The sequence below is a fragment of the Medicago truncatula genome, chromosome 2 (assembly GCF_003473485.1).
Source record: "Medicago truncatula cultivar Jemalong A17 chromosome 2, MtrunA17r5.0-ANR, whole genome shotgun sequence".
Taxonomy (NCBI): Eukaryota; Viridiplantae; Streptophyta; class Magnoliopsida; order Fabales; family Fabaceae; genus Medicago; species Medicago truncatula.
The window spans coordinates 32523802-32537672 of NC_053043.1; the positions used below are offsets into that span (position 1 = coordinate 32523802).

Sequence of the window (13871 nt, forward strand, 5' to 3'; positions counted from 1 at the left end):
GAGCTCCAACACCCCCTTTCTCAAGCGCACCTGGATTCATCACTTGTTTATTAACTTTAAACAATTATAGGGTAACTTAATATTTTGAAAAGCAAAAAGTAAAGATAAGAGAAAGAACACTACCTAGAAAATCACTAAAATCAGGGAAACAAGTCCCAGCTCCCCAAAGGCCAAGTCGAACCATATAAGCCATATTGCGAGGTTCAGATGCACCGGTAGCTGAGCAATAGACAATCCGAGCTTCAGGTAGTTGAGCCTGTCAAATTTTAAAGAAAGAACTTGGAATAATTCATACACTCAAAACTGATTATTTCATTTTGATGTGAACATTAACACAACTAGAGTGTACAAACCTGTATAGCAAGTACTGCTTGACCAGTTTTCGTTGGATTCTTATCCTTTTCTGGAACCAAATTTTTTGCTTTATGACACTGTAATGAAGCCGACACACTTCAGCAATAAAGATTAAACAAATATATCCCTCAAAATTAAACAGTGGAACTACCAATTGACAATAGGATTGATATCCGTTTTAAAAAGTCTGATACCTCATCAAAAATTATAAGACCGTCAAACTCGGGTCCACACCACTGCACAAGCTGTTGCATACGGGTACGACCTCTGTCAGATGATGCTATGAGGCTACTGTACGTCGAGAAAATAACTCCCTCCTTAACTCCAACAGATTTCGAATCAAGCTTAACATAAGGCAGTTTATTCAAAGCATGCACTGGACAGATTCAAGAAAGAAATATATTTAAATGCATAATAAATCTTGCAATATACAAAATAGTGAAAAAACAATTACAATAACCTTTTCACTTCATTATTACTAACTTTTAACTCATTCCTTTACAACTGACACTGAACCCCTTCTATCGGTGATTAATAGCATTAAGTTTATGTTAATAATATGATAATTACATCAAACTATCAAAAAAGCTAACCATATCTTAGGACTTTCATTTGCAAACCCAAAACACATATATACCTGCAATGCAACTTGCACCCATATCATCCAAATCTCTTCTCGCATCAAACTTCAAGTCTGAACCAACAGAAATCCACCTGCGTAAGATCAATGGAACATGAAAATTTGAATTAAAAGATCAACTGCAAGTTGAAATTACAAACATGTATGCATGCATAGTAAAGCACATTGAAAAGTGAATGTTTATCTAAATTCATAAAAGCATGCCCATGATTACATGTACAAATTGTGACCTAAACTTACAAGGCTTTTCTCCTTCCATGGTGCCAGTTCTCCCAGATTATCCCAGCAACTGTTCGACCTTTACCTACACCAGCTCCATCTCCAAGAAAGAATCCTGCCCTAGCACCACTGGGAATGTGTTGAAGGTGTCTCTACCATGCAAAGAAGCATCACACTTATGAAAATTAAATTGTAATTCTATATAATTATTTATTATCGATATTCAATCATGTGGTGAGAGAAACCTGACAAGCATAGACCAATGTCTCAATCTGCAAGCATGACAAAGCCTTTGAACGTTCCAAATCATTCTTAATCATTGGATCATAAGTAGGCTCGGGTGGCTGCACTGCAGACAAAGAAGATGTCTCTACAATCGGATCTGGGTGTGGAGGTCCGATAGATAGCTTGGATGGTCGCTGTATAACGAGAGACGTTGATATTAGTTAAATGTACCATTCAATAAATTAACAGAACGAAGTTAACATAACTTGCTCCCTAGACCTAGAGTCTTTTAACTCACATAATCTGTAAATGTTTCTCCGGCGACACCTCCATCACCTTCTTCCTGCTCCACTTCTTCAACCAGCTGGTATATTTTAATGTTGACGATAAAAAAAAATGAGATACAAATACAAGGATAGCAAAAATAATTAGATATACAATTGAAATATCCAACGACATCAATCAAACCCTTGAATGGAAATTAACAAAGTCATTCATTGATTTTCTTTTCATTTCTTATTCTAAATCCTTCTCCAACACACATTGTTTTCCAATGTCTCTTTTGGATTCTTGCTTATTTGAGCTTCTATGGGAAAACTTATGAAAACAACTGATGACATTTTAGAAACTATTTCCATCTTAGAAGCTCTCCAAATGGCTTACAAAAACAGCTTATAGATTATGCAAACGAAGCTTGACTTAATTTAATCTTGTGTTATAGAAATAGCTTATTCGTAAACACTTAAACGATAAGTGCTTATTTTATAAGCTGCAAAATAAGTTCCAAACAATCCCCTAATTAATAGCAACTAATCAAAACTAAGTAAGATAAACAATCTAAAATCATTCTCTAATCAATACAACAATCAATTTAAGTTACAAAAATATTAAGCAATACAACAATCATTAGAAAGCAACAAATCAAGAACCTAAGAAAATAACTTATTTTATAAGCTACAAAATTAAGTTATAAACTGCACACACACACACACTCATCACTTAAATCAAGAACAACTAATTAAATCACTCTCTCATGAGCACAAAATTAGGTCAAAATCAAATGATTCACAAAAAAAATCCAAAGCAATTTTTCACCTCGTTAACTTCTTCTTCTTGTTTACGATCAGCATCACCAACATCAAGAATAACAAAACACAGCGGACACGGAAACTGCACCAAATCACTCGGTCCTTTCACAAGCGCCTTACAGTGGAAACACTGGATTTTCACCGCAGACGACGCCATTTGACATATAGGACAAGGTAACTGCACCACTCCAGGTGGTGCGGAGAAGCAAGTCCGGCAATTGGTACATCGCTGCTTGCGTGCCACGGGAGGTTTTGGTGGTGGCGGTGGTGGTTGATGATGCTTTCTGTTAGGAAAAGAGCGAGGGAGAGAAGTTGAAGAGGTGAAACTTGAGCTTGAAGAAAACGGTTTTGTTGGCGGGTTTAGGGTTTGGGGTCTTGTATATGGGTTATGTCTTCTGTATCTTCTAGTTTTTAGTTCCATACGAAGTTGTTCAAGATTCGGTGATTTTTTTTTATTCATTCCACTCATTGTTGTTGTGAGAAAGAGAAGAATAGCGATGAATTAAAGAAGAGAAAAAACGAGAGAAGAGAGAAGAGAGAAAAAGGTTATGCAAAGTAAAAGAGTTTCTAATTAGATTGGCAATTCTATTTATAAGAAATTCCGGTGAGTTAACTCATTAAAAAGTTTTTTTGTTGTTTTGTTTTTGGTTGCAAAAGGAAAAGGAGAAAACAAGAAAAACACAAACGGGGACAAAAAGAAAAACGCCAAACAAAATCTAGCTAATCCCTAAGAAAGAAAGTCCCTAAGGAACAACAAGAATACACACATGGACAAAAATAAAAATTACAAAAGTTTATAAGCTAGGAAATATTGTCAAAGTTGGATTTACCGTCCGAATACTCTAATTGTTATTATTATTATTATTATTATTATTATTATTATTAATACATATCTCTCTTGCCGCTTATTTTATTGCGCTAACGCGTGTAAATTATGAACAATATTTTATGAATTTTTTTTATTTTGATTAAGATTATAAGTAGAAATATTTGAAACTTTCAAATTGTAACAAACCCAAAAAACCATGTTTATCTTTTTCAATAACAATAGTTACTTATCAAATATAATATAAATTCTTATCATTTTTAATATCACCAACAATATAACATTAATATAAATTTTTTTGTTTAAGGGTATAATTGGAATTATAAAAAATTCAGTCAAAAATCTCGATCCTCTTCATATATAACATTGATAATATTGTTCCTATTTTAGGGAGATATTTCCTATTTTAAAGGGATTTAATTTTTTAATTAAAATTTAAAATAATATTATTAAAAGATGAAATAGATAATAAGATAGTTTAAATGAAGGATAAAATAGGTAATGAAAAGTCAGTCTAAACTCATGTATTTTAAGTCTATTTTCTTTATATATAGTATAGATTATTACTAATGTTAGACGAGGTGTTAGTATGTATACATTATCAACGATATTTTTTATGAGCTTTTGATTAAAATTAATTTGATTTTGATCACAATAATAGGTAGAGATAATAGATATTTTATACTTTCATATTATAACAAACTATACTTATTTTTTCATCGATACCAACAATATAATATCTTTCAAAATTTTTAACAAAGGGAGTATTAAAGATATGGTTATTTAGAATGAAAGTAATGAGCACATATAGACAAAAACAAAAATGTTTCTTTATAACTATATAAAATTTATTAAAATAAACGGTTTGATCAAATGATTATCTATTTGTTATTTAAAACATGAATCATCTTTAAAATTTGAAAAAATCTATGCTAAATTTGATATAATATAAAATTACATTTAATGAATGAGAAACAAATAAATAGTTAGAATGAAAAAATGAAATTATTTATATATATTTTTCCAAGTGAGTAGCATGATGCTAGCTCTCATACAATATATCACGGAACAAAGATTGATACAAAAAAAGAGAGGGAGATAAGACCAAAACCCTTTGAAAAGGAAGATAATCTAAAACTAGGCAAACCTAGTATATTCCATACATATTCTTGCCTTAATTCCAAATGAACATAACTGTTTAAGGTTAAACCTATATTGGCTAACTTGTCAACACAACTATTTACTTCTTTATAAATGTGTGATTCAATGAAATTCATATCGATATGTTTTGAAGAATGTAGTTGTTCCATATGTTTCTTACTTCCCAAGGCACTGAATATCGACTTTTAAATCATGTATAACCATCATGGAATCAATTTCTAACCATATGCTTCTCCATTTCTTGTCTCTGGGAATCTCAATTGCTCAGAAAACTCAACAATGATAGAGTTTGAGATGCCTAATCCTTTTGCAAAACAGCGAATGAAATAAGCTTGATCGTCCCTGAAGATTCCACCACAAGCTGAAATACTAGTTGATTAAATGAGGTTGCAAGATGATTTCCTTAATGATTGGAGCTCTTAGGGTGAATTGTTACTTTGAAAGCTTTGAGAATAAAAAAAATCTATCATTGATGAGGTTGCAGACAAATTTGAGTTGCTCTTTGGAAACATTATAAATTATTCGGTTAAATATCTTTTTGGTCCCTATAAATATACTAACTTTTCGTTTTAGTCTCTCTAAAATTTTCCTTCAACTTTTAGTCCCTACAAAATTTTCAGTCACTACTTTTGGTCCCTATTATTAAGTTAATTTTTGTTTTTTAAAATGAAATTATGCAGAAATGAGTAGAATATTGTAAAAAAAAATAGAATTTTTTAACAAAAGACAAATTAAATATGAATTTTTAACCTTCAAAAATATAAAAATTCATGTTTTGTTAAAAAATTCTAATGTTTTTTGGGAGAGATTGTTATAATATTATGAATTCTTTTGCAAAATTTCATTTAAAAATAAATTCTACATATGAGTTTACTATAAAGGAGGGATCAAAAGTGAAAATGGAAAATTTTTAAGGGACTAAAAGTTGAAGAAATTTTTTAGAGGGACTAAAACGAAAAGTTGACATATTTACAGGGACCAAAAACACATTTAACCCTAAATTATTTGATTTATAACCGACTTCCAATTGATGAGCTTGTTATTAAATCTTGCATTGTTCCTTGGTCGCCAAATGATTTTGAAAATGATAACCAAAGCAGATTTGATCACCAATTTGCACTGCTTTAAGCCACCTCTATCATAGAACTCAATTTGAATGGCAATATTGAACAGTGAAGCAAGCGAACACCAAATTTTGAATGCAAGAGGGCATTCAAAACATAGATGAAATGAAGTTTCCTCATTTTTAAAACAAAAGTTGCAAATTGAGGGCAAGTTGGAGCCTCTCTCTTTTAACTTCTCATCAACAACGATTTTGTCATGCATTAATCTCCAAACTAGCAATGACTTTGAAGGAGGCACCAAATTAACTTGTCCGAATTAAATTGCTAAGAATGGTGAAATTTGAAAATGAAAGCATCTTTGAAGGACAAAGTTCTGTTGTACCTGATGAGTAAACAGCAACCGCAACACCGCAACTTTAAGTAACAATGCAGCAACCGCAACTTTGAATAACACAGCAGCCACCGGAACTTCAAATAACACCGAACCATATTCTGCAAAACAAACTAGAAAGTAAACCTGCAAAATTGAATGTGTTAGTATTAACCTGAGGCGTCACGAAGACTGTCCTTGGAATTTATCCGCCTCAATGTACGCAAAATCCCCAGGATACAGCAGGTCCTTCTCCTAATGATGGAGGTAACAGAACATCAAGAACTATAAGTTTATCAGGTAGATGTTTATTCAGGAATTAGAAGATTGGAGGAGAAGAAAACAAATTTTCTTTTTTCTTATGTGAGGTAGTCAGCAAAGTAGAAAACCAATTGCTTTTGTTTTCATACCGATAGCATAATAGAAGTGAGGAAAACGTGTTTCTGTATATGCCAATACCGTTGCTAATAAATAGCCAATCTGTTACACATTAACCACACTATTTTTTTTTTTTTTGAAGGAAAGCCACACTATTTAAAAGTAATGGAAATGAATATAAAAGACATTAACACGTTGGAAATTAACTTTCATTGACCTAGTAAAACATAATTAATTTTTTGGTCATATCAGTATGAAATAAAGCATGAAAATTATAGCTTTTGAAATATAATAAATAGTATAAAAATATAACAATCCCCCACATATTTCAAAAGTTAAAAAGAATGAATAAAAGAATTTTCCTGAGTAAACATCGGTAGATGTAATGCATCGGAATAGTATAGCAAGCTATTAAACCTGTCTTAGACTAATAAGACTTAACACACAGTGAATTGGTTTAGCAAGCTATGGAACCCAAGACACTTGTTATGTGTTAGAGGTCTCACAATGACATTACACCCCCGCAAATCTAGCTGTTACGCCGTTGTGCGCTAATAGGCCATGCGCGTGTCTGGTATTCATGAATGCTCTAGAGACCCGCCACGGTCTCATGCAAGCGGCCCCACTTGACACTCATATAGATGATTCCATCTAGTGCATGCTCCAACCACACACCACCCATAAGGGCTTATGGTAATCATTAAAAGTCGTTTAACCTTACCCATCAATTTTATATAGATTAACACTCTTACATCCAATATCATACACCATAGGAAAGGGACGAAAAAGTTTCAGTGCTAACAGAACTAACAAGTAACTTGTTTTTCCCATTGAACCTTCTTCATGGGATCTCCAATCACAAAGGTTGGGTTACCATTACTTGTCGTTTTCAACTGGCTCAAGTCCCATTCCCCTCGATGTTCCACATATTAATTTCATCCCTAGAGGCTTTGTCAGTGGATCAGCTAGATTCACTTCTGACTTCACATAATCGATCGGTATAGTTCCATATTTTTGCAATAGCTATAGCCGATTGGCTATCACAATGAATTGACACTGATGGTGTTGGTTTTGTTCCTAAAGGAATACTTACCAAAAAATTTCTTAACCACTCAGCTTCACTACCAGTCAACTTTAGAGCTACAAACTCTGACTCCATAGTTGATCTAGCAATGATTGTTTGTTTAGCTGATCTCCATGTAATTGCACCACCACCTAGTGTGAATACATAACAACTAGTAGATTTTGTCTCATCTGAATCAGAGATCCAGTTAGCATCGCTATACCCTTCTAGTACAGCGGGAAATCCACTATATACAATACCATAATTCATGGTACCTTTCAAATATTTCATAAGTCTAGCAAGTGCCTGCCAGTGATCCTGACTCAGGTTATGAGTATATCTACTCAGACGACCTATTGCATATTCAATATCAGGTCGAGAAAAATTCATCAGATGCAGTAAGCTCCCAATTACTTGAGAATACTGATTCTGGTTAACAGGATCACCTCTATTTTTCACCAATTTAAAGTTAGCATCATAAGGGGTACTCACAGGATCAGAGTCAAAATGACCAAACTTTTTAAGAAGTTTCTCAACATAATGTTGTTGGGATAGTATTATACTATCACCCTTCCTTATGATTCTTACTCCCAAAATAACACTTGTTTCGCCCATGTCTTTCATATCAAACTGAGATGAAAGAAAAGATTTAGCTCTGATCACAATATCAATGCAAGTACCAAAAATGAGCATGTCATCCACATATAAGCATATAATAACATGTTCTCCATCCAAAGATTTAACGTAAACACATTTATCAACTTCAATAAAGGAGAAACCATCACTAATCAAAATTTGATTAAATTTTTCATGCCATTGTTTTGGTGCTTGTTTCAAACCATATAAAGATTTAAGGAGTTTACAAACCTTTTTCTCTTGACCAGAAACTACACATCCTTCAGGTTGAGCCATATAAATTTCCTCTTCTAAATCATCGTTTAAAAATGCAGTTTTTACATCCATTTGATGTATAACAAGTTTATAAATAGAAGCTAAACCTATGAAAATCCGAATTGAGGAAATTCTCGTTACTGGAGCAAAAGTATCAAAATAATCAATGTTTTCTTTTTGAGAAAAACCTTTTGCAACTAAACGAGCTTTGTATTTATCGATTGACCCATCAGGATTATATTTTCTTTTAAAAATCCATTTGCAACCAATAGTTTTTGATCCTGGAGGTAAATCGACTAAAATCCAAGTTTTGTTTTTGGTAATAGAATCAATTTCGGTTTTAATAGCTTCTTTCCAAAATTTTGAATCAGAAGAAGAAATAGCTTCATGAAAATTTTTAGGCTCATTATCAACAAGATAAATATAAAAATCACTTCCGAAGGATGTCTCTTTTCTTTGTCGTGTACTTCTCCTTAATTCCTCATTAGGACCTTCAAAATTGATTTCTAAAGGTTGCTTAGAGCTAACTTCAGATTTAGATTTCAAAGGAAAAATACTTTCAAAAAATTCAGCATTCTTAGTTTCCATAATTGTATTGCAATCTAAAACACCACTTTTCAAAACAAGAAACCTATAGGCAGCACTATTTTGAGCATATCCTATAAACATACAATCAGATGTTTTAGATCCTAACTTTCTTTTCTTAGGTTCAGGTAACATGACTTTAGCAAGACACCCCCACACTTTTAAATATTTAAAGTTAGGTTGATAATCTGTCCAAAGTTCATATGGTGTCTTACCTGTAGTTCTATGAGGTATTCTATTTAATAAAAAACATGCAGACAATAAAGCTTCACCCCAAAGATTATTTGGAGCATGAGAATTAACTAGCATAGAATTCATCATTTCTTTTAAAGTCCTATTTTTCCTTTCAGCCACGCCGTTAGATTCAGGAGAATAAGGAGGAGTTATTTCATGTATAATGCCTTTTTTTTGACAAAATTCATTAAAAGAGATATACTCACCACCACGATCAGATCTAACTCTTTTAATTTTCTTATTGAATTGATTCTCTACTTCAGCTTTATAAGATAAAAACATGTCAAACGCTTCATCTTTATGCCTTAATAAATCCTTAGTGTATCTAGAGAAATCTTCAATAAAAGTCACATAATAACATTTACCACCTCTTGTTGGAGTTTGCTTTAAATCTCCTAAATAAGTGTGAATTAAATCAAGCAAATTAGATTCACGTTGCACATGTGGACATTGTCTTTTTGGTTAATTTACATTCAACACAAACATCACATTTATCATGTTGTTTATCACCAAGAGAAATGATACCAAGACGATCTAATTTAAAAACATATGAAGAACTAATATGTCCTAATCTAGCATGCCAAATATCATATGAATCAATCAAACATGCAGAAGGAATATTTTTATTCATAAATGTAGAGATATCCAACACAAATAAATCGTTACTATAAAATCCTTTGCCTACAAAGCCCCCACATTTTGAAAGTAAAACTTTGTTTGATTCAAAAGTGACTGTTACACCCGCTTTGCTCAATATAGACACATACACCAAATTATAACTCATATGAGGCACATATAAAACATTACTTAAAGATATGGTTTTTCCAGAGGCAAGTTTTAAATCCACTTTTCCTATACCAAGAACATCAACTGTTCCCGAATCACTTAAAATGATATGTTCCTTTCCTTTCGCTATTTATAAGATGTGAACATATTTTTATTTGCACAAATATGTGAGGTAGAGCCTGAGTCTAGCACCCATGGTTTTTCCTTCATTGAAAGTATTGTATGAGAAATAACATTCACATGTATATCATCTGACAAAACTAAATTCAATTGAGAATCATAAGCTTGTCTAGTTCCATCTTTGTATCTATATTGAGCAATAATGTGTCCAATTTTTGATTTAAGAATTCTACTGTAAGGGCTTTTCAACAAAGGAGATTCCATAATAATAATTATAATAATTTAAATTGCAGTGTAGTGAAGCCAAATAAGATAACGTGAATATTCTATTTCATAAAGTATATAACAAATAGAAGTTCACGGCAATTTAGGTTCACGCAATATTTTCGTCAATTAATTATTGAATGAAAGTTGTGTACCTTGTAGAAGGTCTGCACTAATTTTCCAATCAGCCAAACCTTAACTTGTCCAAGATTCTTGTACCTGATGTGTAAACAGCAACCGCAACACCGCAACTTTAAGTAATAACGCAGCAACCGCAACTTCGAATAACACCGCAGCCACCGCAACTTCAAATAACACCGAACCAGATTCTGCAAAACAAACTAGAAAGTAAACCTGCAAAATTGAATGCGTTAGTATTAACCTGAGGCGTCACAAAGACTGTCCTTGGATTTATCCGCCTCAATGTGCGCAAACTTTCCAGGATACAACAGGTCCTTCTCCTAGTGATGGAGGTAACAGAACAGCAAGAACTATAAGTTTATCAGGTAGATGTTTATTCAGGAATTAGAAAATTGGAGGAGAAGAAAACAAATTTTCTTTTTTCTTATGTGAGGTAGTCAGCAAAGTAGAAAACCAATTGCTTTTGTTTTGATACCGATAGCATAACAGAAGTGAGGAAAACGTGTTTCCTTATATGCCAATATCGTTGCTAATAAATAGCCAATCTGTTACACATTAACCACACTATTTAAAAGTAATGGAAATGAATATAAAATGCATTAACACGTTGGAAATTAACTTTCATTACCTAGTAAAACATAATTAATTTTTTGGTCATATCAGTATGAAATAAAGCATGAAAATTATAGCTTTTGAAATATAATAAATAGTATAAAAATATAACAAGTTCCAGAGGATGTGTGCTTCCAAATTATTTCATATGAGTTTTGCTCATTTGTTATTGTTTCTTGCAGTGCTAGGTCCGTCACAAATACGGCCATGATGCCTCATTTTGTCGCAGACTAAATACTCGAGGGATTTACTTGCTAACACTAATCTTTAGGATATAAAACCCCTTACATCTTCCATGGTTTCTGGCTCTAAGATAACCAAACAAGTCTCCTCTTCCTATTCTGATCCTTAAATCTATAGTTGGAGCTATAGTATGCCACAATCACTTGACCTGATATCAGTTTCTCTGTCAATAAGGCATGTCAATTTATGACTTAGCCTATTGAATGTCACGTTTCTGGATTTCAGTTTTGGAACTGGCCTTCTTATAGTTTTGGTTTACAAGTGTGGCCCTATTTTATGATTTACTGGTGCAACAATGTTTTCCGAAAAACATAACCATCCTTGTCGATTTATGAAGATATACCGGAAAACTTAAACATTGTTTTCTATTTTTTTCCCTTGCGTTGTTTGCTTTATAGTGGTAAGATGTGTTGCTCGGGAAGGATTCATAAAATCAATAAAAATCAGTTTGGTGGCATTATGGAGTCAGCGATAATGACAAGAAGGGTAATATTGTTATTTTTGATAATTTGTAGGGGTGAAAGTATCAATGTAGGGGTAATAGGGTAAAGTTTTCTTTGTAAGGATTTGTGAAGATTGTGATGTGTAACGGTCCTCTTCGAAGCACGAATTCTGCATTTACTCCGGTCCATGGACTATTTGACGTATAAAACACCCCATTGAAAGAAGATAAAAGAAAATTAGTAGAAATTTTTAACATTTATTTGACAAGTAGCCTTTCACCTTTAAGATGAATAAGTGACTTTAACGTCTTAGTTCAATTTTCTCCGTGCCAATTTGAATGAACTAGTTTATCTTCTTAAAAAAAGTAAGAAGTTTGGAGTTTTTGAATCTCATTCTCTGCATATTTCAATTTATGTTTTACATCAACCGAATTATGCTCACGAGGATTAGTAGGAAAAAAAATTAGCGAAAGATAAAGAATACAATATATTTTGGTGAGAATTACATTATATATTACTATATATTTGAACAGTCATAAATATACCAATCTTTAATACACGGGTGATGACACACTCAACATAATCACCACGCGATGCCGCTGCTATTTGGATCTAGCTTTGAGTTGCATGGTGATTTTTTTAATGACCCGAAACCTTATATATATATATATATATATATATATATATATATATATATATATATATATATATATATATATATATATATATATATATATATATATATATATATATATATATGTATATTTTTATTTTTTTGTCAAGTAGCGTAGTGGTTAGAATTAACCTTTTTTAAAGTGAATAACTGGGTGTCCGGGGTTCGAACCCCAGCCTCTGCATATAGCAATGCATGTCCCTGCCAACTGAACCAAGCTCACAGGAACACCCGAAACCTTATATTAATTACTCCGATGATGAGTAGTATTTTATGAAACTTTTTTTATTCAGCACTCATCATCGGCTCATTGCCAAATTATTGTGAGAATTACATGATACAGAATATTTAAAAAATTATAAATTATTTACTTTTGGAATATTTTTTTTTCAATTTATTTACACACAAACATGCATCGTGTTCCAACCATAATGGATGTGGAAGAGGTTTACCGATTGATCATCAATTAATGGAGAAGGCAGTGGGGAGTTAAGAGACATCGGGATCATGCTTATAGGACATGTGTTCGAACCAAATAAATGATTGTAGGAAATTTTGTGAGTAGTCTTGTTTCATATGCTAAGGACGCTCTTTTTTTAACACTCATTTTTTTATTAAATGAAATCAATATAAGCCAATACAAAGGTGAGTGGTGGAGAAAGTATTAAAAAGAGAGTATGACCAGCACCACTCTTAATGAATATGTTATGTATGTAAATTAATTTTACTTTAACATCTAAAAACAATCGATTATTTCTGGATATCATACTATTAAAGCATGGTTGTTTTGTACAACAAAAAAGAGTATATGGGTGATTTAACAAAATACACGGTTGCTATTGGATGACAATGTAAAATGATTTTTTGGTGAATATCCTATTTTCTCTAATTTAAAAAATAAATTAATAATAAATTGGTTTAATTAAAGTAGAGCAAGTTGACACAATTCAGAAGGGTTGCAACGGTTCATTTGGCAACACAAGTATCTTTTACAACTCTCTAAACAAAACACTCTCTATGTTGTCACAATTCAACCATTCCATTCTACAGGTATGTTTTTCTAAGTTGTTTTTTTTCTCTTCATTTTTCTTCATCTGGGATTTTGAATGTATAGTTTTGTCAATTGCATAATTTATTACTTTGGTCATGCATCATGATGAACGTAATTGTATGTGAACTTTTAACTGCAAAATACTCTTATTTCCAGGTTTCAATATTTTTATTGTTTTGCTTGAAATTCTTTTATTTTTTGTTTCATTCCAAACTTTCATTTTCCATCTTTGTTTTTCTTCTTGTACTTTCTTCTTGGTGTCTTCTGGATATAGCAGCAAACCAACGGTTACGTAACGTTAATTTACTTGTTATTTGCCCATTGAAATCTATCTTCTAATAATGATGATAATATATTTTTTTTCTGATGATGAAGAATATCAATGATAAATGAAAATGATTGGATAAAAATAATATCAATCAATGATATAATTTATTCCA

At 32.2% G+C, this 13871-nt stretch overlaps 1 protein-coding gene across 1 annotated transcript in view; it reads right to left on the minus strand.

Annotated features, from left to right (window-relative positions):
* Positions 1-3032, minus strand: part of LOC11445788 (protein FORGETTER 1) — a 96645-nt gene extending 93613 nt beyond the window's left edge. Inside the window, exons 1-5 of the mRNA XM_039830623.1 lie at positions 2534-3032; positions 1737-1802; positions 1459-1632; positions 1235-1365; positions 992-1068 (exon numbers count right to left, since the gene is read on the minus strand). Of these exons, the coding sequence (XP_039686557.1) occupies positions 992-1068; positions 1235-1365; positions 1459-1632; positions 1737-1802; positions 2534-2995 (910 nt within the window). The 5' untranslated portion in view covers positions 2996-3032. The remainder of the gene's footprint in view (positions 1-991; positions 1069-1234; positions 1366-1458; positions 1633-1736; positions 1803-2533) is intronic.
* Between the last annotated feature and the right edge of the window lie 10839 nt (positions 3033-13871).